The sequence below is a fragment of the Ruditapes philippinarum genome, unplaced genomic scaffold, assembly GCF_026571515.1.
Source record: "Ruditapes philippinarum isolate M1 unplaced genomic scaffold, ASM2657151v2 ctg2793_1_1_1_1, whole genome shotgun sequence".
In the NCBI taxonomy this organism is placed as follows: Eukaryota; Metazoa; Mollusca; class Bivalvia; order Venerida; family Veneridae; genus Ruditapes; species Ruditapes philippinarum.
In genome coordinates, this window is record NW_026862096.1 from 16,118 (window position 1) to 43,612 (window position 27,495).

The 27,495-nt window shown below is 31.2% G+C and overlaps 1 protein-coding gene across 4 annotated transcripts in view; it reads left to right on the plus strand.

The window, feature by feature from the left end:
- LOC132717901 (centrosome-associated protein 350-like) overlaps positions 1-27,495 on the plus strand; it is a 114,271-nt gene that overhangs the window by 2,549 nt on the left and 84,227 nt on the right. For all 4 annotated transcript variants that reach the window (XM_060701481.1, XM_060701482.1, XM_060701483.1 and 1 more), the window contains exons 3-5: positions 4,827-4,937; positions 19,370-19,486; positions 22,158-22,190. In XM_060701481.1, the coding sequence (XP_060557464.1) occupies positions 4,827-4,937; positions 19,370-19,486; positions 22,158-22,190 (261 nt within the window). The remainder of the gene's footprint in view (positions 1-4,826; positions 4,938-19,369; positions 19,487-22,157; positions 22,191-27,495) is intronic.

Sequence of the window (27,495 nt, forward strand, 5' to 3'; positions counted from 1 at the left end):
GTTTTCATGAAAATATGATTTTAAAACCTGTGGAAAATATGAGTAAATATTTAATGTTGGGCTAAAGATAAATGCCTCAGATAGGATTGAATATTGGTGTGGGGTGAACTTTTAGTAATAACTCTTATAAGCTATCATAAAAACAGTTTATCATGAAAAATGTTTGTGCTAGAAGATAAAGAAATTTATTTTGACTGAGCAGGCATGTATTTAAGGTATTGATGTTTGAAAAGCGAGAAAAATTTAAAGGTCCGTCTTTTTAAGTTTTGAAGATCGTACTGGTCAAAGGTTAAAAATGAAATATTTGAGACCTTGGTGGAGTTAGGGCTTTAGATAATCTGACCATTGATACCAATACTGATATCCTGAAATTGGTTTAAACATTCTACCTTGGCTGCTAAATCTTGTAATCATTCCCCGCTTTCGATCTTGTCTTTGTATGAACTTTTTGTTGATGTGAGATTAGTCATTTTGATAAATTATGTAAAGGCATTTTGATATATGTAAGGGATTTTGATATGTAAAGGCATTTTGATATATAAAGGCATTTTGGTATGTTAAATCACTTTGGTATGTTAAGGCATTTTGATATATAAAGGCATTTTGAAATGTTAAGGCATTTTGGTATATTAAGGCATTTTGATATGTAAAGGCATTTTGATATATAAAGGCATAAATTTTGATATATAAAGACATTTTGATATTTGAATTAAGACATTTTGATATCATAATGCAATTTGATACCTGAATTAAGGCATTTTGATATGTTTAGTCAAAGGCATTTTGATATGTGAAATCTCAATGCAGTATAAATTTAGTTCGATTAAATAAAGAAATACGGTTACCTAAAACATTTTTTGTTAAATTATGCTTAATTTTTTTTATTTACATATATTCTTGACATATATTGCAAATTTATAAAAGAAAACACCAATAAAGTATTGGTATCTTAGTGTGTTAAACAAGTTGTTTCTTGTCATTAACATGATATGATAAAACTGTTGACATTTTTATTTGTCACATAATATGTTTTTTTATTGTGACCTTTCATTTAAGATGGTTATATTATAGGCAATGATCGCAAGCTTTTTAACTTGTAAACAACAGATAAAAAATGTTTAATTCAGAATATTTTTTTTTTGTATAATTATTTGCATCTCATTTTTTTGTTTTGCATAAATAGAAATTTTTAAGTGTCACAATTATTGTTAAACTATATAATGGTTCTAACTAACAGAGATTTTATGATAAACGTACCTCCTTTATGATATCTCCACCTTTTTTAACATAAGTGTGGTCAAATATAAAAAGAAGAAAAAGAAATCTGAGTTACCAAGACTGTAATAGCAGTTAATTATAAATCCAAAGTTATTAGAACAATTTTGCAAAAAAAAAAAATAACACTGATGGTTTTTCTAGTTTATATAATACAATAGAAAATAACAAAAAAAGTAAAAAACATCATTTTGACAATAATTTTTTTTTACTTGCCCCCTGCAGTCCCTCACCCCAACCCCACTAATAAGACTAATTGTTCCAAGTCAAATGCTGGTTTTAAGGTTCATTATACAAAATTCGGCATGTTCAATGTAGAGTATGGTATAATTAGTTTATTTTTTTGTTTAATTCATTTTTATTCTCACATAAAACATATAATTATGTAAATGCTGATCTAAATTGAAAGCAGAAACATTCTTTAGTTTTCATGTAATAATTAAAGGGAGGTAAATGAATTTTATGACAAAATAAGTAACAAGATATAAAAGAATTTTCTTGACTTTATTGTGTTAGAACACCTGGTTCCGATCACCAGGAATAAAACATAGTCTGTTGTGCCTAAGTGCTATGAATTCTCTATAGCATCTGTTACTGCAGTATAAGCCAGGCATATACCAACAGTTGTGGCTGTCAATGTTAAGCCATGATCAACAGCTCTGGTATGGAATAGTGTGTACCAAAAAAATCAGCCTGTCAAAATAGTATTGTTAATGAAATTATAATGTATATTCATTATTGGGCTCATTTAAGGCTTCTCTTGTCATTATAAAAATGGCAGTTTTCCAAGAGTTCCCCTTCAATTGCAGAGTTTGACAAATTACATACATACTGTTCTAGTCAGTGTTTAAGATTTACTCACATAATTATTGTAAACAGTGAAAAAAATCATTTTGGGTAAAGTTTACAGTTTCAGTATATCTTTTATCTACCTCAAAAGTGATAGCTTTGATGTTTACTGTTTACTTAAACCAATGAATCCCTAGCTTCTGCTTGATGATGGTGAAGATATGATGGCATTAATGGTCTCTGCTACCCCTTATTCAGAGGAACTATTATAGAGAACTTAGAGAAATGTGCAATTACTTTTGGAAAAAATACTTTAAATTGGTTATGTTCTTGTACAAAATTAAAGTACATTGTAATGTCTGCCCAATTAAGTAGCTAAATAGGGATAACATTGGATTTGTAATCCTTGGGTCACTTTGGGTAAGATTTTTTGGAGAGCTTGGAAATTGCTCTTGGGGTCATTTGTCCCTCAATACTGACTTGGAATATTTGTGTGATTAGTTAAGTCTGTCACTTGTGGAGCAATTGGTGCAAATAATTCCTGGATAGTTACCCAGCATAGCTGACAGTTAGGTTAGCCGTCTGCCAAGATGTGACAAAAACATGTTAAAAGGTGTGTAAAAACCAACCAAAGAAATAAACAACTTGCATTAAAATAAAAAACAAACAAATGTCATACATTTTAGGAATTTATTAGTCAGTCAGGTGTTTGGATATAAAATTTAAGATTCTAAATCAATGGCATAGTTTTAGGATTAGATCACGATTCTCCAAAATATTTGCATCCAAAACATAGAAGTTAAAAAGATATTTATTTGTATTTTAGTAGGCATTTACATTTATAGTTTGGCAAAAGTTCATTCATTGGAAATTTAATATTTTAAAGTTGAATAGCCTTTTCTTTTGTGGTGAATAATCTGGAATAATGCCAGTCTAAAAGTCACAAAATAACTAACAGCCCTACCCTAAATCTAACAATGACCAGATATGACTCACATCAATTCCTTTGTTATTAACTTGTAAATTTGAGCGCAAGTCCCAATAATTGCAGTATTTTGCTACCTATATTTAGTTATGCTAACCTGGATATTTTGTGTAGCTGGACCTGCCAGTATCAGGGGCATTGGCTTTCTGGTTAAGGTCTCCATCTCTCAACCAAGGGGTCATCAGATTTAAGCGATAAGCTCTGGTCACAACCATTTTATCTTGAAAGATATAAAACCAGTACTCGGGTTAGTTCCAGGAAATGGACTCTAACATGGTTCATATAAGATTCAAGCTTCCATCACATCTCAGCTAAAACATTAATCGAGGGTTGACCGCAAAACTGCAGTAATTTCTATGAAATAAAGGACTTACAACAGTTTTGCGATCAACCCTTAATTTTAAGCAAAATGAATGTTAAGTCATTTTCAATTTATTACAGTAAAACACTCTGGTTACTTGATTTTTTTGATTTACATTTTTATATAATTTTGGCATGACCGGGAACATAAAGTTCTATAATAGTTGCTGATAAGACAAAAAAAATGTTGCAAACTTTTTTCTTTACAGATATCAGTTATGTAATGTATGTAAACATCTTTGACCCAAAGTGGCAGAATTTTATTTATCAATATTAGAATTTTAATGAAGCTTGTTTAAGATGCAAATTGCGAAATTAAATTGTTGTATTATGTCAAAAAAAAAAAACATGCATATTTTATGTGGCGATTCAAAGGTCTGAATATTTCCCCCATAGCAGGAACATTAAATTTGCGTAAATTTTAAAATTCCCCTTTAAAAACAAAATAATTCCCGAAAAAAATTTTTCAATACTTTTATCCTTCTTTTGTAATATAAATATATTTTTAAAAATTTTTTAAATTTAACCCAGATCCAATTAAATTTGTATTTTAAAACTGTTGAAAATTTTTGGAACCCCCCAAACCCCTTTTAAACCCCTTTAAAATGATTTTTTTTTCTTCAAAATATTTTTGGTAACGAAAAAATGGGACATAAAGCCAAAAAACTGTTTTTAAAAAAATTACTTTAAAAAAGGGCTAACAAAAAAATTGAAATTTTAAACCCCCTGCTTTATAAATGAAGTTATCTTCAGTTATTTTCACCAGTGTTAAAATGAATTTGCACAAAATTTATTTACCTATTGAATACTTTAGTTTTGGTAAACATGCCATGTTTGTATTGATGTTTCATTTTAAATTATTATTGTTTGTTTGTGTTTAAAGCAGGTAAGGTATAATAAAATTGTTAGATTAGCTGGTACATGGGATATTTTGTTCAGAAATCAATAAGATTTGGTTTTCAAAATGTGTGTGTCTATAATCTATTAGATTGAAAATTCTTTTACAACAAGTTTGCCTAAAATAGTCAACATCTTGTTCCATAATTGGGCTTCATTTATGCCAGCTTCAGGTCCTTTCCCCCATCCCCCTGATATATTATTAGTCATCTGTATGGTCTATGATAAGTTGGTGGTTTTATCCATGACATTCCTGCAAGAAACCAGTGCCATCTTCATTCATTAGGAAAGCATGAGTCAAAGGTCTTAAGTATCAGTAACTGTGTGAATATTATTCTTAAACCAAATTACACAAATTCAATTTGACAATTTAGAATACGATTTAGATTTTAAGTAATGTCCTATATTTAAGCATTCAAGAGTTAATTTGATAATATGCCCAAAAAGCATAAGAAATCATTATGTAAAATTGAAATCTTGACATTTTGTAAATAAACAATAATTACTATGAGTGTTTCAGGTATTGGGTATTCCAGAGTTTGGGGACTCGCGCTCACGCATCAGAGAGTTCTTGTTTGATCACATCTATGACTGTATGCTGGGAGAGAATGCGCTGTCTTCTCAAGTTAAGGTGAGTACCGTATACAAGATAACAAGCTGCAGAAGACATGCTCAAAACTTATGTAGATTACATGTATATGTCTTGTTATATTTTAGAGAAGAATTTCGTCATGTCAGCCAATCAATTATACAGCATGGCAGAAAGAGTCAGGTCATGATCAAAAGTGCATGTCAAACTTGAATAAAATTATTTTATAATGTACAATTCAATTAATGCAGTCAGTTTCTCATTTCCAGAATGATGATTGTAATGTGGTAAAGTTTTTTTTTTCCCTAGAACTATTTTTTTCCTTTTCTGGTGTAATGAAAAATTAAAATTATTTCTTTGAAGCTTGTAATGATTTCTGAGGGATATAAAGGGATTAGGTGATTTAAGTGATGAAAGTTAAAAACAAATTTAAGTTTGACCACTTCTTATACAGTCATGTATGCCATGTATACTGGCTTATTTGGCTGGTGAGGTCAAAAAAGTCTATATATTTGTGTGTACTTTATTTATTGGGCCAAAAACTTGTGTAAATGTATTACATTGTTTGACTATTAAAATTGTCCTGTAAAGGAAATTGGTCATTTACAATATTGGTCATTTACAATATTGGTCAAGCAATATGGACTGTCCTTAAGAGTTAACGGTCAGTTACATGATATTTATTACGGTAATCTTAGATATCTGTGAAATTATTACAACATAATCCTATCTGTATTTTCATAATGATCACACCTGAGACTAATAGATTTATATGGAAATTGGATAAAATTGGTTATAACACCAACCCATGTGAAAGTGGGCTAGTAGATCAAGGCTTACTGACCGCTTTATGTACCATATTTGTTATTAAACTGATTTTACCAAGTTTCATTGTACATGGTACATAATTCGTTATTGAAAAAAAAGAAGTAAAGAAAAGAAAACAAGTCAAACCTTTGTTTCAGACCATCTTAAGTGTGAAGACCTCTCATATTGATAACCTGTAATATTATGTTTTTGATTGATACCAATTGCTCCTTAAAGGTTTTTATAAATGGAACAAATTACTACAGTCCATACACACTAAGTTGCCATATTCCGTACACCACTTACCAGCAATGGTGCATGTTGCCATATTCCATACATCAGATGTTGGCAGTGGTGTAAATTGCGATTTTTGATGCATCACAATGTTGACAATCATGCAAATTGCCCTATTTCAAGCATATCTGGTCATCAGTGGCTCAAGTTATTTACACTATTTCTTGCTGTAAGGAGCAAGTTGTGTTATTCCATCCGTTTCATGTCAACAATGGCGTAAGTTGCCATTTTCCATGCACCTCTGTCATCATTGGTTCAAATTGCACCTTCTTATGCATCACTTGTAAACAAAGGCCATGTTTTCCTTTTTCCTTAGAATGTTTTTATAAGCATGGTGGTTGACTGTATATGGTTAAATTAAAAATAACAAGTTATCAGTACTTGATTAGCCTTGAAATGTACTTTTTGTCGGACATCAGAATCTGTAAATGGAAAATTTTAGCTTTTTACCAGATAGTCCAAGTTTGCTTGAAATATTATTCATACTAAATTTATTTCTTTGAGCAAAGTGATTAAAGTGTTCCATTAAGGATCTTGTATAATATTCTTAGATATTCTCTGTAGACTGCATTTACATATTCTTTGAATGAATAGTTTCTGCAACCTATTTATTATTCTGTCATTATTGGTTAACATTAAATGTACATTTTCTGGTTTTATGGTAAATAACCATTAAGTACACTAAATGTATTCACAGTCTGGAATGTTCTTGGAAAATGCAAGATATTTGATATATGCACAAATATTACAATAAGGGTAAGCAATTAACAAATATTTGTCAAAGATTAAAACCAGTTGTTGTACATAAAAAGAGAATTTTATTCTGTGAGTTACTTACTTAGAAATAATTTTAAATTTTATGAAGAAGATATTTTACTTGAAAAAACAAAACAAAATCCCCTACCATTTATCAAGGGGATTAAAATGTAACATTATGATTTTCTGAGAATAAATACTTAGGTATAAAAGGTCCTTATATATAATATCTATACTTAGAAAATATTACTAATCCCTTTTCTTTGAACATGAAACCCCCTTTTGTTAAAATCTGTACAAGAGAATGAAATCCCCATGTACAATTTTCTATCTATAAATATTACATCAATTTTCACTATTTGCTACATGTTTTTGGACGTAACTTTTTGAATACTATTACCAATAGTTACAGACCAATACCATCAGCACAGAGCCAGGCTAACTGGCACATCCATGCAGCTTGATAAGATGCTTGATTGTAACTTTTTGATGTTAAAAACCCCTTAATATAAATAAAAATTGTCAGTTTCTAACTCAAAGAAGGACAAGTTTGTTACTGGTACTTAAATTTTGTAGTGTAAGGATTTAAGTAGAGTTTGTATTATTTCACCACTTGTATAATGGGTACTATCTGGTTTGTTATGAAAGAGTTATCTCAAAGTTATTACAATATGAACAGTGTTGAAGTAGTTTTCAAGTGGCGTCCCTGTGTAAGGCAGCACACATACCGGAGATAGTGTGAGTAGAACATCTGTAAAATTTGGTCATATCAGTACTAGATACTTGTTTTGGTCAAAGTTTCCCACTAATTTTCAAAGAGAAAGTACTGACTAGTGTATACAATTAGTATATAGTAATGATGTGTAAGCTGACAAGAGTCCACTGTTGGCTGCTCAGTTACAGTATCTGGATGTTCAAATCCCATTTAACTATTACCACACTAAATATTTTAAATGGACTTGCCCATCCTTCAATCTGGACAATACCATTCATTATATTTTGGGAAAATTTCATAACAAGTACATGTACTGACAGAATTTCAAACAGTGCAGACCATATAATGATCAGATGGCATGAATGTACCAGTAGATCTTGGCTGCACTGGTAGCATTGGTGGATTTTGTTCAGAAGCTGCTAATAGATTCAGGGTTGACAGCAGAGGACTGTTCGTAAATTTCAAAGTTCATTACAGAAATGCTGCAATGTGAAGGTAAAGAAAGGAAAAAGAAACTTCTAACAGCTTAGATATTAATAGTCAATAAATTGGTAATCATTATTTACAAAATATATGCACGCACTACAAAGGTAAGCTTTAATGGAAAGATTAAACGAGACTTACCTTCGTAGAGGGGAAGTTGAAGTTTGATCAATATTTTATCAACCACAAGCCTCTTTTGGGATCACACAGAGATCGCATAGCTGACAGCGAGCTTACTCATCAGTCTTTAGAGTGTATTTAGATCATATTGGTTATATGATCTAAATATGGTAAAATGGCAAAGAAGCAAAGACATGTAATATAAACTTGGGTTGGGTTGGGTGGGTGTGTGATCCCAAAAGAGGCTTGTGGTTGATAAAATATTGATCAAACTTCAACTTCCCCTCTACGAAGGTAAGTCTCGTTTAATCTTTCCATTTTATCAACCACATAGCCCCTTTTGTGGACCCCACAGAGATTTTAGAGTTGCTTCTTTACCATTTAAGGATAATTGAAAATAGCAATATAAGCTTTGAACTATTTTTTTTTTTTTTTTTTTTTTTTTTTTTTTTTTTGTAAGATACTGTACTAACTAATATAGAAACTGAAACTAACAAGCTGTTGTTAAACTGATACAATATTCACATGAACAAATACTAATTCTAAAGATAGACAAATAAGCAATTTTTATGAATTTTGTTGTCTGTTAAGTAAAGCTGTCTGTACTGTTCAATTGACAAGTCATTGTCTTTATCATAAACTTTGAAAATGTGGCTGAATTTTTCCATTCAGCAGTTTTCAAGAAACACTGCAAAGTTTTGCTGCGTCTAGTGCTATACACACCACATTTATATTAATGCCTGATTTTATCATAACATTCTAGTGCTATACACACCATATTTTGTATTAATGCCTGATTTTATCATAACATTCTAGTGCTATACACAGCATATTTTGTATTAATGCCTGATTTTATCATAACATTCTAGTGCTATACGCACCATATTTTGTATTAATGCCTGATTTTATCATAACATTCTAGTGCTATACACACCATATTTTGTATTAATGCCTGATTTTATCATAACATTCTAGTGCTATACACACCATATTTTGTATTAATGCCTGATTTTATCATAACATTCTAGTGCTATACACACCATATTTTGTATTAATGCCTGATTTTATCATAACATTCTAGTGCTATAGACACCATATTTTGTATTTATGCCTGATTTTATCATAACATTCTAGTGCTGTACACACCATATTTTGTATTAATGCCTGATTTTATCATAACATTCTAGTGCTATACCCAACACACCATATTTTGTATTAATGCCTGATTTTATCATAACATTCTAGTGCTATATACACCATATTTTGTATTAATGTCTGATTTTATTATAACATTCTGTACCCCGGTCTCTAGACACAGTTTGTTGTGATATTTTTTTATAAGGTTTCTGTGTGCTTATAAGCAATTTCTTTTCAGTCCTTACAGGAATTTTGTATGGTTTCCGATAATGCTGTTTGGTCTTTTATATACAAAATATTAAGTGCTGTACCTGGACTCTCAAATGAAAAAATGAAATTTTTTGTGCATATAAATAATTGATATTCTGTTAGAAGTTTACTATGATTTTCGAGCAACACATTTATGCCTTTGATTATAAATATTATAGGCATAATTTCTGATATCTTGCAATCAGTGTTTTGAAATTCCTGATCTGCGGTTAAAGGCCCAAGCCTAAACCTGTCGTTATTAATTGATATTAAATTAATTAAATTATATTATTTAATCTGAGACTTACACAAAAGAGGTATAAAAGGTTTCCATCATACATATCTAATAAGGATAGAATACCAGAAATCACATATATTAAAAACCTTTCAAACATCTCTCTTGCAATTAATGTGAAAGACAGTATAATTATATGTGAAGAACTCACATTAATAAACACATTGTCATGTACTTTATTTCTGTATTGCTGTTACATACAGACTGTTTTGCAGTACATTTTTCTATGGTTCATATTTCCATTGCACTCAATACAGGAAAGAATATAATGAAACAAACAAATGAATTTTTTTATATATTTCCTTTTTTTTTTTTTTTTTTTTTTTTTTTTTTTTTTTTTAAATTTTACAAATAATGTTACAGTTATATAAGTATTAACTTATATGAACTATTTTGTTTCTTTTATTTCTTTCTAAATTAATCCATCAATTAATTAAATAATTTATTCATTTATTTATTTATTTATAAATAAAACATATTTATTCTAATATTTATTTATTTATTTATATATTTGTTCATAGAACTGTAACGGTAACTAGCATAACAAAAGTTACATCTCTCATCACCACTTACATTATTCAGTTGTTGAAAAAACAATTACATGTAATACTCTATGAACATGCCATTAAATTTTGGTGGAATAATTATTCTGCTCTCCCGGCAATGATAATTACAATATCACATCTACCAGTACATATAATGATTTAAAACATTATTAATTTATCTGCTATTTTATAACATTTTTAGTTCATCAATTAACAATTTGCTTCTACAAATATAAATGTGATCAACTGTGCATAAATAGGAATATTTCATAGTTCAGTATATAGATGATATTTTCATTTTTCATTGAAACATTTTCATTGAAACTTCTTGTTTCATTCAGTATTTTGATGTCATTTTGACATCCCCTAGATCAATCTGTATTTTGTATTGTTGTAATAGGTCAAACACAAATCCCTCTCTATCTGAGTGATTTATAGTGCCACAGTGGAGGTTAATTAGCAACCCCTTCTTGCAAACTAAGACAAATGTTTGACCTAACGACCAGGCATGGCTATTGATACCTGCTGCTTTCCCAGGGATAATTCTGATGATAAACCCTAACATAAACAATTCACTGAAAGGGTCTGAGAGGATCCAGTGAGAGATTTATCTGAAGATGTAGTAAATGTATACATAATATAAATCCAAAATTATCAGCCTTATCTCAACCCTCTAAACCTGCACATTGCCGCTTTGAAACAGCAAGCAATATAAAATATCATTATTGTAATGAATGGAAGACATTGTTTTAGTAGGTTTGTCGAACAGTGAAAGACAAACTTTTAGTTAGAAATTCGTAAAACATGTAAAATTTGTAAATTGATGCCTATGATTACTTCTTAGACTTTTTCATTTCATTTTATTAATAAATTAATTTATCTATTTTTCTATGTTTTACTGTAGTAAGTAACCTTTCAGTCAAAGAAAATTCTGGATAGAAAAATATTTGAGTGACTAAATGTATATTTTCTTAAGTAGAACTTTTCATAGCTTATTTTATGTTCTTCCATTCCAATTGACATGTCATTTCCGAAAAAGTAAAAATAAAAGCAAGTTCCTTACAATTGACATTGTCCTTGTAAGGGTATTAAACTAAAGATATACAGGTAAAGATAGAATTCATTCATTATTCAATATAAATTTCATTATTTAACCAATTCAAGCAGGTTCCAATTGAAATTATCAACCTTTGATTTTCACAGTATTTCAAACTGATGGAAATTGATCTAGAGTAATGTACAAACAGTACATATTCACATTTTGTTCTCTGTCTTGTATATGTATTTGTGGTTCCTTTCTCATGTTTGCCTCTGAGATTTTTATCTCACTAGCAATTCCCACTATATTCAACCAATGTTATTTCATATATTTTTATTTTCTGTCAGGAATGTAACAATTCCGCCAGAAGATTAGTTTCAAACAAAACGTTTCTCAAGGGCAAATTTGGAGTCTCAGTTTTCGACATTTCTATGCAGCATATTCGATCTTCTTTATAACAAATTTGGAGTACACATTTATATGCAAATTTCCATCTTATATAGCAAATTTGGAGTATAAAGTTAGTGACATTTCTATGCAAAACTTGCTCCAGCATCATATTCCCTATTATATAGTTAACTATTTTTGTGCGCAAATATAATTTCTACAGTATGCCCAAAACAGCAAATTGAAAATGTTGCAGGTTTGTTTGACTTAGCCTGTTCTTAGATGATTCTGGAAAATGCAAGTTTACTGTTCACATCCAAAGCATCTGCTCAAAAACTTGTTAAATCAAATAATAGTTATTTAAAATTATCGTACAGTTACCAAAATTAAAACAATTGATATAATCAAATTAGATTTCCTGAGCAAGAGCTGTTACTTCCTTAAATCAAGTAAGACAACAGTGAGGTACGGAAAATCTTTTGACTTAATTGCATTTTACCTGATTCGTCACACCTTTTTATTTCAGTCCTTTGCAATGCCCTGTGTGTTACACAAATTTCCAAAGCACTGTAAATCACTAATAGAATAAGGGTCTGATGAAATTTGAAAAATTATTTACAAATTTTTACAGCAGTAAATGGTAAATTAATAAATTTTTAGTCGTTTGACAAGATACGTACATCTCTGTTATGAATACGACCCGCTTAAGGGTCAGCATTATGTTTGCCATTATTTTTAATGTAAGTAAATCTATGGATTTCCAAAAAACATAATATTTGTATCTATATTTGTTCCTCCGTAAGAGGTTTGGGTTTATTTTCTAGATAATAAGATCTCCGTAAGAGAATAATTACCTCACAGAAAATTTTCACCTCCGTAAGAGGCTAGGGTATATTTTCTAGATAATAAGATCTCCGTAAGAGAATAAATATACCTCGTAGAAAATTTTCACCTCCGTAAGAGGCTAGGGTATATTTTCTAGATAATAAGATCTCCGTAAGAGAATAAATATACCTCGTAGAAAATTTTCACCTCCGTAAGAGGCTAGGGTATATTTTCTAGATAATAAGATCTCCGTAAGAGAATAAATATACCTCACAGAAAATTTTCACCTCCGTAAGAGGCTAGGGTATATTTTCTAGATAATAAGATCTCCGTAAGAGAATAAATATACCTCGTAGAAAATTTTCACCTCCGTAAGAGGCTAGGGTATATTTTCTAGATAATAAGATCTCCGTAAGAGAATAAATATACCTCGTAGAAAATTTTTACCTCCGTAAGAGGCTAGGGTATATTTTCTAGATAATAAGATCTCCGTAAGAGAATAAATATATCTCGTAGAAAATTTTCACCTCCGTAAGAGGCTAGGGTATATTTTCTAGATAATAAGATCTCCGTAAGAGAATAAATATAACTCGTAGAAAATTTTCACCTCCGTAAGAGGCTAGGGTATATTTTCTAGATAATAAGATCTCCGTAAGAGAATAAATATACCTCGTAGAAAATTTTCACCTCCGTAAGAGGCTAGGGTATATTTTCTAGATAATAAGATCTCCGTAAGAGAATAAATATACCTCGTAGAAAATTTTCACCTCCGTAAGAGGCTAGGGTATATTTTCTAGATAATAAGATCTCCGTAAGAGAATAAATATACCTCGTAGAAAATTTTTACCTCCGTAAGAGGCTAGGGTATATTTTCTAGATAATAAGATCTCCGTAAGAGAATAAATATACCTCGTAGAAAATTTTTACCTCCGTAAGAGGCTAGGGTATATTTTCAAAACTAAGGTACCTCAACAATTACATTTTCCTGTATATTATATCTAGTACATAATTATATCCAGTTAAAATATAAGTAAAAAAGATCTGTAACAAAAAGGTGTTTTGACAGAACAAAGGATTCTTATAATTATTGGTTATGTACTGAATTCTGAAAAAAGTTATGAAATCATAACTTACCAGTGATAGAATTTGTTCACAAGTAATAATATTTTCCAAATAAAAATCTTACTTATCCTTGTAAAAACAAAATATCAATCAAGTTTTAACTGTGAAAAATCTTTAGACTGACTTTGGCTGCTGATAAGCCTTGCACTAAATGATGAGTAAGCTCGCTGGTCAAGCTATGCGATCTCTGTGGGGTCCACAAAAGGGGCTATGTGGTTGATAAAATGCCTTGTGCTTATCAAGACTTGTTTATTAGATAAGCCTAAAATCCTGCTATAAGCCAATAAAGGTACATGAATTAATAATATAATGCTTTTGTGGCTAAAATCCGTTCTTTGCTGATTTTTCATATTTGAGTTTGAAAAAATTCTGTTGTTTTGATTGGGGATTGCATGATCAAAATACTAAGAATATTGTGAGATTAGGATGAGGTGATAAGAATTGCAGGTCCAATGTTAGTGGAATTGGCTTGCCATTTTCTTTACCTTTGCTAAGAATAAACAACACAGAATAAAGCTAAAAATGATTGTATTTTAATCTTGTAAAAGTTGTACCTCATAATATGATAATAACCCAGTTGCCTTTTAAGGCACAAAAAGCAGTGTTGGCTGGTACTGACCCAGGACATGTCACCAGTCATGCCCTTAAAGACACAAATTGTTGAAACTGGAATCTCAATGCAATTTTCACAGAGTATTAGCCAAAGATATTAATTTTGAGCTAAAAGAAGGCAACTGTATGATGGTCAATGAGCACCTAAGCATACAATAGTATGTAAAGTTCTAATTACACAAAGAGAAGTATAAAAAATAAAATTTATTAATTTGAATATTTTTTCAAAATATATGTACATTATATAATTTTAAATGAATATTCTGACTGGCTTTTCACTACTAATAGTTATGATATTTAAGCATTATAAGAATAGTTGTAATAAAGTACATTCTTGTTTATACAAGATTTGTATCAAGTATACTTACTTTTATAAGCCAAGGGAACTAGCTTAATAAAACTGTTTTAACGAGGCTTTTCAGCAGTTTTATTTATTGTCACAATATGGATCATTGTCTAACAACAGGTATATCTAGACATTGAAGTAAATGACCTCTTTGAAGATTTAAAAGGTGGTCAGTTTAAAGGACTTGTTAAAATTGGACATAAGATAAATAGAAACTTCCTTTAAATACAGTTCTTCAAGTTTTGTAAATGTTATGAAATAAAAGTTGTCAAGTGGGGAGAAGTGTGTGTGTATACATGCTAGTTAATTGTTGTAGATTTGAATAAACATTCCAGACAAAGGCCGCCCAGTTTGAACACTAAGAAAAAGATAGTCAGTCTACAGACTGGTAATACATTCATAAGTTTGAGCACTGGGTCATGCACATGTTTTTCAGGTTGCAATACAAATCTGTAGATATAAGTTGAGAAGATATGGTTGTAAATGCAGGAAACACATACTTATAAAGTGGTCAAGATTTTAATAACACACTCAAACATGCACTTTACTGAAACATCATAATGATAAATTGATACACTTAATCCTTAGCCTGCTTGTGAAATGAATATAACCATGCAACCAGCGCAGACCAAGATGAAGCCGGCACATCCACGCTGTCTGATCATCGTCTGCATTGTTCTCTATTCAGTCAGTACATACATTGTATCCTAAAAAATATAAACGTTGAAGAATGGACAAGTCCATTAAAGATACTAAGGTTGGTAAGGGTTAGCTTTAACATAATTGCTTGCAAACACAGCTCAAAAGCTTTTTTTCTTTGGTTTTATTTCAGATTAACAATTGACTGGAAAATATAAAACTCAAAACATTCTTGTCTTTAATCTTTTCTTCAATTTTTAGTAGCTCTGGCAAGAATTGTTTTAATCTTAAATTTTTGGAAAACAAAAGAGAATCAATATTGTAAGTAATGATTTATCATTCAGTAAATTCCTTGCGACATATTGTTCTTTAAAGTATGAAATGTCCTGGAACAAATATGCTATTAAAGTTGATCTAAAAAATCATCTGATTGATTCACTCAATGGTGACAGCTTGACAAGTGTAAACTTTGCTGAAAACAGGACTTATAAGTTGTGTAAATGAATGTAAAGTTATATTATCCAGTTGCTCAGTTTCTGAACTGAGTGATGGAGACTGTTTCATAGGAAAAACACATGTAGATGCTAAGTTTGAAAGATGACCCAGTTAAGTCCTTGTGTAAGATGACCCTGTTATGCCAGTTTGTAAGATGACCCTGTTTATTATATTCCAGTCTGTAAGATGGCCCTGGGAGTGGTGGCCTAGTGGTTAAGGTGTCTGCCTCTCAACCCAGAGATCATGGGTTCAAGCCCTACTAGGGTCACAATCATGTTTCTTCATATGACACCAGTACTGGTTGGCTCCAGGAAGAGGACTCAAAAGTGATTTATATAAGTTGCAAGAACTTGTTTTGCAATCGAGCTTAATAATTGTTTAAACCGAAGCCCTGTTATGCCAGTCTGTAAGATTGCCCTGTTATGCAAATCTTTAAGATTGCCCTGTTATATCAGTCTGTAAGATGGCCCTGTTATGTCAGTCTGAAAGATGACCATGTTATGTCAGTCTTTAAGACCGCCCTGTTATGTTAGTCTGTAAGATGGCCCTGTTATGTCAGTTGTGAGATGGCCCTGTTATGTCAGTTGTGAGATGGCCCTGTTATGTCAGTTGTGAGATGGCCCTGTTATATCAGTCTGTAAGATGGCCCTGTTATGTAAGTTATGAGATGGCCCTGTTATGTCAGTTGTAAGATGGCCCTGTTATGTCAGTTGTGAGATGGCCCTGTTATGTCAGTTGTGAGATGGCCCTGTTATGTCAGTTGTGAGATGGCCCTGTTATATCAGTCTGTAAGATGGCCCTGTTATGTAAGTTATGAGATGGCCCTGTTATGTCTGTCTGTAAGATGGCCCTGTTATGTCAGTTGTAAGATGGCCCTGTTATATCAGTCTGTAAGATGGCCCTGTTATGTCAGTTGTAAGATGGCCCTGTTATGTCAGTCTGTAAGATGGCCCTGTTATGTCAGTCTGTCAGATGCCCTGTTATGCCAGTCTGTCAATAACCCTGTTATGTCAGCCTGTCTATGACCCTGTTATGTCAGTCTGTAAGATGGCCCTGTTATGTCAGTCTGTAAGATGGCCCTATTATGTCAGTCTGTCCGATGCCCTGTTATGCCAGTCTGTCAGATGCCCTGTTATGTCAGTCTGTCAATGACCCTGTTATGTCAGTCTGTCAATGACCCTGTTATGTCAGTCTTTAAGATGGCCCTTTTATGTCAGTCTGTAAGATGGCCCTGTAATGTCAGTCTGTTCGATGCCCTTTCATGCTCTAGTCTGTCAGATGCCCATGTAATGTCAGTCTGTCAATGACCCTGTTATGTCAGTCTGTCGATGACCCTGTTATGTCAGTCTGTAAGATGGCCCTGTTATGTCAGTCTGTCAATGGCCCTGTTATGTCAGTCTGTAAGATGACCCAGTTATATCAGTCTGTGTGCAGTATAATCTTTGAACCTTAAAATCAAAAGCAAAAACTAAATCACACACACATAAAAATTTGACTTTTAAGTTCTGAGATTTTTTTGTTATTTCCCTATTCTGATTTATAAAACAGACAGAATGTCGGAATCCATTGATCCCTGTAACACTATTAAACCTAGATCAAACAAACCACAGAATGCTATAGATCTGTGTCATACACAGTCCACATGGAAACTTAGGGCAAAAAATGTCACATTTATTATCATATCATTATTCTGTAAGAATGATGAAGCCAAAAAATATTCTCAATATTCTTATGACAGACATGTTTCTGTAAATAAAGTCTTCTGGTAAGTCATACAAGATGAAAACGTCCTTTCTCGTTTATATGGTACACTGCATGAAAATACAAAATGTTTGTTTGACAAGTTTACCTCCTCTGTACTGTGGACTGAACTAAATGTTTAGGTCTTTTGCAGAACTATATAATAGAGAGATTAAGATAATTTTCTGTAGTTTTCCAGTTGAATTTCAAATTTCATATTCGGTCAATTTAAGAGATTCAGACTGGTATGCATTTCAATTGAGACCAGTTATAATTATTTTGATTCATTGTATGGTAAATAATAATTGTCATTGAGAATTTATTCATTGATTGGTGAGTAATGGATAGTCATGAATAAAATATGAAAACATTGAATTGCTACTTGATTTAGTGGCTTGTTGGCCAAGCTAATTTTTCACTTAATTAGGGTATTGTTAGGAAGGCATTGTCTACAGCTAATTATTCGACAATACAATCCCAGTGCTCAACCTTGTGCTATCGAATGTACACATTTCAAAATGAATGATCTGGAGATATTTATAAATCAGCGATCCCACGAAAAGTTTTTGTTATTGTTGCTTTTTCATTGACAATTGATTGATTTCAGCTTTTATTACAACAAAATTTTGGATAATCTTGGAACGCTATTTTGGAAGCGTGTCAAAATTTCATACCCTAATTGTTTCACTATTGAATATTTTAATTTGCCTGATTCCGCTAGTTTTTAAATTAACCGAAATCCAAACTATTGGATAGAGCGGGCTTGTGTAAACATTTAATTCCATCAAAGAGTAGCAAGTTATTAGAATTGAATAGAATTATATAACAGACTTCAGCTTTCTGACAGCTAAATAAGTAGCATTATTAAAGTTATGGAATCACAAATAACATATTAAACTGATTTATGCAAAACAAAAATAATCTCAACTTGAGTGTGAGAAAAAAAAAATTGAAAGAGCAGGCTGAAAATTTATTGATTGATCAATACTCTGTCAAATTTTGTTTAATGTAAATTACTTTGTTATAATGATAAGGGTTCTACGTGGTTGAGTGGTTAATGTCACAGACTTTAAATCACTTACCCCATACTGATAAGGGTTTGAGTCCCGTCAGTGACTATTGAGGAATGGAGCTATCCAGCATAGCTTATGGAAAGTCAGTAGTAGTCTACCAAGATGCCTGCTTATGTCTGATATATGGCATGAAGGGACGTCATTACCTGTAAAACTGGAATGTCACCTCATGACTTTTACTGTGTTGGTTTGATTTCAATGGCAACCATTTTTTCTTGACCTAGTTTTAATTTTGAACTGCCCATAGTAAATGATGGGGATTCCACTAAGTAAATACCAGAATTACTACAATTATGAAGATAGTCTGGCTTTTTAAAGTTAGCATAAGCCTACTATTATGGAAAATAGCTCTCCAGAAGTTATGTGACACTTGAACTTAAGTACAAAAAAAAATCAGATATTTGAAAAGAAGAGCAAATAATGTATAAGTTCAAACTAGTAGTAGGGAATTTAAACAAAACTGTGTAGGATAAAGGCAATTATAGAGTAAATATTAATTATAAACCTAAGTGGAAAAAAAGGGTGTGATCACATGTTTTTTATATTGAATCAAGTGTTTGCTCTCGCCTATGTTTGATTAAAATCTTAAAGTTAAAGATAGACTTTCTTCTAATAATAAAAAGTTTATATAATGTTAAGGGCATGTCAAATTTGTCATAATATTTGTATACATATACTTTGTAACATGATTTATATATATAAATAATAAATATAATGTCATAATTTTAATTAGGTTAAGGAACAAAGAATAAAAATAATCTGTTTGATTTTTAGAAAATATATTGTATATTTCAGGTGTTTGAAGATCTGGGTACAGATGTTCTCAAGGCAGCATTTGATGGCTTCAATGCTTGTGTGTTCGCATATGGACAAACTGGCACCGGCAAAACTCACACTATGATGGGATACCCTGTAAGGCAGCGTATTGTATATGATTATTACAAACAACTGTGGCTTTTGCATTATTTATTGCTAGGATATATCATGGTTTAAGTCAGAAGCTGATGGGGATTTTTATTTTCATAACATTGGTATCCCAAAATGTTAAATACCAGCCAAAGCATCATGAAATTAAAATAAAAGAAAATTATTAGAATTTTTCATTTGCTGCTTTAGATTATATAAAACCAAAATAACTCATCATGCATTTATGAATGTATTCATTGAAGAACCAAGCCTTTTACAAATCATTGTCTTTAACAATTGCATGCAAAGAAATATCTGAATTGGATAATTTGCTGCATTATAAACATGAAATGCAAAACTGTATTAAGTCATTGCCCTTATTGAACAAGTTGAGACAGTAGTGTATTGATCACTAGTTTTTTTTCTGAAAAAAAAAGAAGAAGAAAAAAGAGAAGACAATTTTTTTTTGTATTGATTATAGATAATTCATCATAATTTAGTTTTTAATTTGCTTTGACATATGAAAGAGTTTCCGTTCTATAATTGTGTGTTTTGATCACTAGAATTGAATAATCACTGTCTGTTATTATTATAATTTCTTAAAAGAGAAAAAAAACAATTATGATAAAATCGAAAATGGATTGGAGCAATGTGCACATTTGTTTTGCTATTTGAATCTGTTTTTGGGTTAGAGATTATATAATATTCATTGCAGATTAAAAATTTTTAATCTCTAATCCTGAATAAACATTTTCTGTGGGAAATTCAACACCTACACAAGTTGTGAACAATAGAAGTGTTTTCATTTTTCAAATTCTTTGAAATTCATTTATACTAGCCTTTAATATTACTTTTTGATCAATATTTCAATCAATTTTATCTGTAAGAGTACAAAATCAGAAAAAAAGTATTTTAGGAGTGGTATATTTATGCCAATTTATTAAAACAAGTGATCTGTCCTTTGAATAACATTTCTGAGGTTTGATAAAAGTCAAAGCAACAAAATATCTGACTGGGCTGTATTTTTGTGTCGCCTTGAAAAAGGCGACATATAGGGATTACTTTTGTCGGCGGCGTCGGCAGTGTCGGTGTCGGCGTCTGCGTCGGGACTTGACACTTCATAGGATGATAGATCTCATTAAGAAAAAGTGCAGTGCACAAGAACCGGTACTCTGCACTTCCTAATTTTTTAGTTATTTCCCTTTGTTAATTTTCATACTTTATTTTTGTCCGGGCCATTTCTCCTAATGTATAAAAGCCATGGACTTGAAACTTCATAGGATGATAGATCTCATTAAGAAGAAGTGCAGTGCATAAGAAAAGGTACTCTGCATTTCTTATTTTTTGAGTTATTGCCCTTTGTTAATTTTCATACTTTATTTTTGTCCGGACCATTTCTCCGAAAGTATATAAGCTATGGACTTGAAACTTCATATGATGATAGATCTCATTAAGAAGAAGTGAAGTGCATAAGAAAAGGTACTCTGCATTTCTTATTTTTTGAGTTATTGCCCTTTGTTAATTTTCATACTTTATTTTTGTCCGGACCATTTCTCCGAAAGTATATAAGCTATGGACTTGAAACTTCATATGATGATAGATCTCATTAAGAAGAAGTGAAGTGCATAAGAACCAGTACTCTGTATTTCTTATTTTTTGATTTATTGCCCTTTGTTAATTTCATACTTTATTTTTGTCCGGGCCATTTCTCCTAATGTGTAACAGCTATGGACTTGAAACTTCATAGGATGATAGATCTCATCAAGAAGAAGTGCAGTGCACAGGAACAGGTACTGCAGTTTACAGGAACAGGTACTTTATTTTAACCAGGTCATTTCTCCTCAAGTATGAAAGCTATAGACATGGAACTTCTTAGGATGATAAATCTCATTAAGAAAAAGTGCATTGTACAAGAACCGGTACTCTGCATTTTTTTTTTTTTGAGTTATTACCCTTTATATATTTTCATATTTTATTTTTTTCCAGGCCATTACTCATAAATTATAAAAGATATGGACTTGAAACTTCATAGAATGATAGATCTTATTGATAAGATGTGCAATGCATAGAAACTGCTGCTCTGCACTTATTATTTTTTGAGCTATTGCCCTTTGTTAGTATTCGTATTTCATTTTTGTCCTGGCCATTTCTCCTAAACGATATTGTTCACAAGGCGACACATCCGACTCGCGGAGTTCTAGTTTTGGCTAACTAACTTAAAATTTTCATCTTAATATCTATAAAATTAACAATGGATAGTATCAAAATGGAATTTTAGAATTCAGCAAGTAATGAAATATTCCATAACACTCATGTAACTGCCCACTGACATTTTTCAGAATGGCACTAAACCCAAACAAACAGAACTTTCTACTCAAAACTAAAGCGTGTTTGTCAAATATTTGACCAATTTAGGATGTTTGTCCTAATTTTTTTTGTCAGTGTAAAACTGTTATACTGTAAAGTCAGCTGGTGACAAAGTTGCATCTTTAAAGGCTTATGTACATGAACTGTAGTATATATTAAGTTGATAAATGAAGAAGAAAATAATTGTTTTTTTTTTAAAGTATTTTTTTTTTTAAATGTTCGTCTTATTGTTTCATGTACATGTGTAGCATGTTTATCAAAAGATAAAACACACTTCTGACATGTTTTATTGTTTTGTTTTTATTTTCAGGGAGATGTTGGTCTAATACCAAGAATATGTGAGGTGAGGTTTAGTGTCTTTCTACATGTATTTATTATAAGTAATATGTGTAATTTTGCTTGAAGACATGTGCTTGTGCCAGGTTTCTCTCTCAGCAAACATTCACTTACCAAGGTGACGGTGTCTTCTTGTAGCAGACAAATCTACTGCTCTTTCCATCTTGAATTTCTTTCACGAAAATATCACTTCATTTACACAATTGTATGTTAATACAATTAACATACAGCCCACCTTATTTGTACTCACTTGAAAGTAGGAAATATTTTTGCCAACTGAATGTAAAGTGAAGTAAAAATTCAACAATCATATGTTTTAAATCACTTTACCCCTTCTGAACACTTACAAACTCATATATATTTCTGTTTATAGAATAGAATCATAAAATACCATTATGCTTGACCTAGAATTTCGATGACTCAAAAAATAAGTCTTGAAATTTCATCTCAATATTCAATGGATTTATTATTGATATTTTATATACAAATTTGTACGATTTGAAGTTTTACCCCATGTAACTGTCTCAGGGTAATGTAGTTTTGATATTTTGAAACACTGCAAACCTTTTTAAACACTTGACAATTCCTTGGATTTGTAAGAACTGGTCAGGAATATTTGAAGATAAAAACAATCAGTGATATAAATCACCATTAAAATACACAAATCTCCTTGTAAATATCAAAATCCCTCTCTCAAGTTAAATTAAATTCCTTATACAAGAAGTTGTTTGCTTGAAATAAATCGGAAATGGATGGTTCTTTGTCAATTAGATATTGGGGGACTTACGCGTCCTTATAAATGGTATAAGTTTGAAGGGGTCATGTGACATTGCTGTAAGGGATATAAGTATCTGTGTATGATTTATGCTCAATAACATAACATCACATAATCTTTAATTGACATGAAATATGCTTTGCCTGCCTATATTAAGCTAATAAGGAAAAAAATTTCAACTCAAGTAGAAGTCGTAAGGGTTTAGCGCAACAATATTGTACCTACTCGTTTGACAAGACTCAGTTACAGTATTGATGTAAATGGTTCATAATGTGAAGGATAAATATCATGTCAAGTGCAGAACTTGATCCCTCCTTAGGTACTGTCTAATTATACTTTAGGAAGGAAAATGATTCGCATAACTTTTTTTTACTAAGTTCAAAATTATTGCTCCTTTATGCATTATAGCTAGCTATCTCTAGTTCCATTATTCTGAGAGGCTGTTCAGCATTAATGGTATTTTAAGAGATGTACCATTGTGCCACGGGGAAAATTTTATATTACATGACAATGTTACAACAAGATTATTCCCCTATGAGACAGGGCATGGTGGTTTGTGTTGTTAAAATTGCTGAATAAAAACTACATCCCCCCCCCCAATTCCCCCCCCCCCCCGTTACAAATGTTAGTTTGATTCCTTAAGGGTGCACATCCTTTCATGGGAGCAAGTTATCTAGTGAGCATTCAACAAGCCAATAATTTTATTCACTTGTTACGATGCCAAAGGGTTATAAGTGGCTGTCCTTTACCAATAATTATGTTAGACAGTCGCAAAAGACTGCAAAAGTTAATGTTTTCCATAAAAAATCTACAGAATGAACACAAAATTATAAAATGGTCTTGTCAAAAAAGATTAAAAAGATATTTAATCATGAATTTTCTCCGTGCCCTGCTTGTTCAGACTAGCTATGAAATGAAAATCGTGTTTATTATTTACGGAGATGTATCATTCAGTAGCTCACTATAGACGATACGTAATCAGTAGTAGGCCTATGTTTGTATACATAAGTAGCGATAAATGTAAACGATACAAACTATTGCGGCCTGATATAGGAATAATATTCAACAACTTCAAGCAGCGTCATATCCCTTAGAATCACTTAGATTGATATAATTTGGATTATTTACACTGTCGGAGGTTACATTGATACACAAAATGATTAAATGACTTTTGAAACGTTCAGCGAGCTGAGTTTTTATTATTGCCAAACGGGGTGTATAAAAAATTATCTGGACCAAGGAATTTGGGAATTTCATTTATTTATTAAAATGTATTTCTTGTATTTCTTTTTGATATTGAGATATTTTTGCTTGAGATGATGCTGTATTTATAAAACTGTGAAATTTAAGTAAATAAGACGTAAGGGTATTGATAAAAAGGGTAGTTTTGTCAGAAGTATCAAAATATACTTTGAATTAACTTAATTTCGTGGGCATGCAATTTTCTGGTTTTGGCATAAAGAACATTTGCATGGGGTCTTAAATTTATTGAATGTTTATTTTTCCACTTCTATAGTTGATGTCATTATTAGGCTATTTATTACTAGTCTTAATGTTACATTTAACTTTATCTTTAAACACTATACTTGAATATTTGACTTGAGCATCTCGATCAATGTTTCTTAAAATTACCCTGATTTGTCATTTAGAATTATGTCAGTTCTGTATTGTTCTAAAAAATTAGGATAATACAGGCATTAAAATAGCACATCGTCACTCGTCTGAAATCTGGGTAGGTTGTTGAAGATTTACTGTAATTGATCATAAATCAATATAGTATATTAAATATCTCAATATGTTATGTCAACATTTTATGTTAGTCTCTAGGGACTTCACAAATGAATACAAGTATTACATTGACATGCCTTTAAACACATTGCAATGATAGTGATTTTGTAGATCAAAATGAATTATTGGCTAATTGAAATACCAGAAGGTGTGTATAAGTACAGTCACACCTGTATTTAAAGGCCAACCTTTGTGAAAGAAGAAGATATCTTAGCTGATTTGTCTTGGTTCTAATTGGCCTTGGTTCTTAACTGTATCGATAATGATATCATTCATTAAATTGATAAATAATTTTTTTTTGGTCAGGAAACCCTAGAATTTGAATGACATTCTAAACAACTATAGGTCTGCAGCTAAATTTTAAAGTTGGGGAAAAAAAGGAAAGATGACTTTATCAAGACAAGTTTTCTGTATATTATGGACATGAATTGAGCATGTTCATGGACACAGGTTTCACTGTCATATAATAACTCTTAATGAGGAGACTTAATATAGCTCTTAAATTTTACTTCTCTACAGGTAAAAATATAAGAATTGATATGATATAAGTAAATATTAGTTTAAAAGATATATTTACAAAAGTTTTTGGCTGATTTTTTTTATCCCTTGGCATTTTGTTGAATTCTAGCATTTGTGTAATCCCTTTTGTAATGTTTAGAGAAAATGGATTTAAAAGTTTTCACATGCAAGTTAACTAATATTGATTGAATTAGGATACTAGCATGAAAGTTTGTTCACTTTATTATCCATTCCATGGTATACAAACAAAATATTTGCCATAGTCTAGATTCCTTTTCTTTGACTTCACTGGTCAATATCAGTGGAAAAGTTGCCTGACAAAAGATAATTTCTGGACAATATTGTGGCCTGGTTGTGGTCAGGGGCCAGATTTTTTTTTATCTTAAGCCACTTGTGTAGCCTGGTGCAAGTTTGATACCTGGAATAGATGAATTCTTTTAACATTTAATCAGGAACCAAAAGTGATTGGCCTTTGCTATCATTACAGGGCTTGGCTAGCCTGCACATTTTTGCAGTTTGACCAGATTGGTCGTTGTTTGGCTCAATCTTTTCCATTTTGATATTGAAAACCTTAAACAATAAATTTGATAACTGTTCCAAATGCAGTGACAGGCAAAATCCATTACATTTCTGCAGGTGAAGGTTCGATCTTTACTCTACTATCTATAGTTAATGTGTGGAGACAGTCTGGTTAGACTGAAGGGAAAATTGCAAGCTGGCCTGACTTCTTAAGCTAGGAAAAGTCAAGCTGCTTTATAAAAGATATTTTACTCTGTTGTACATTGATAACCTCATGCATGTAAAATGTTAACTTTACCCACCAGACATCCACTTTAAAGAAATCATCTTTTTATGTGAGTCTTTGAAAATAACCCAACAAGATGATTATATGAAAATTACTTTCCGATACAATTTTCTTTTATTTTGGCCCTGCAAAATATGATTTTATGGATTTTTGTTTTTTGAGTCTACAAATTGTCACTATTTTGTACAATACTTATGTGGATAGGTACATTTGTATTTAAGACTCAAGTGTATAAAAATTTACCCCAAAAATGTCAGCTGGGGGTATTTTTGTTTTCAGTGCTCTTTCAAGATTGCTTATTAAAACTTTCTGAAAAGATATTTTTAAATGGGTTTTAACTCGTAACGTGTTTGTAGAACTCAAAAAGAAAACAAAAGAATTATTGTGTGTGAAATTCAATCGTAACTGTGCAGTGTTTCATTGGATATAGTACAATGTAATAATATTCTGCATTATTTTAATGAAAACATGCTTTTTTTTGCAAAAGGATAAACACAATATTTTAACTATAAAAAGCATCTATAAAGACCTCCATATACAATTGAAAATGTATCGTATTTAAAAATCAATTTTAGACGTTTTTATGTAAATTGATCCACCATACATTCATAAGGGGTTGCAGGACCTGTATGTATATAAAGAAAACTTGCTGTAAAGACACGCCTTAAAAAATGTTTTATTTTGTTAAAGCGTAAAATAATTATGCCCGAAATAATACGTTACACTATGTATCAAATGACCGATATTGTAAATAAGTCATTTTTTCACGTCATTCGCAGGGGAGGGATTGTAATAGCTTTACACCCTAATCAAATACAAGTATCAATAAAAGCGATTACGAATTCAATAAAAGCTTTTAGTGCAATGGTTTATCATAACGTTACGAATTTGGCACCTCGTACTGACGGTGACAAGTTTGATACATATCGCCAATTTGATAACCATTTGAATGTGTTTCTATATAAAAGGAAAACTTCAAAAAGATTAGCGAACATTTGAAAATAGGTTTCGATATTGTAACCTCTGGCTTTTGTTGAAAACAGCATTTAAATACCGCATGTCCCAAGCCTGTTACAAGTATCATTCAAATAAATTTAAAATAAATGATCGCGGATTCTCGGTTATCTTCGAGTTGGCTAAATTACTCTATATAAAAAATTTGCGTTTTATTTGACTAATAGCTTTAACTACTCAATCATATGCTTTTTAAACCCTTATATTAATATAGATAAAATTGCAAACAGAAGCATTTCTTGTGTTTAATTGAACTTCATGAGGCAATTTAAAGTTTTGAATTTTTTGTATTTGCATATCTATCTTGTACTGGTACTCTATCAGTTTAAAGTATTTTATAATGAAGTTATAATTGAAAAGAGCCTACTGTGTAAAGATCTCAGAGTTTCAGGCAGATGTGAATGAGGTGCA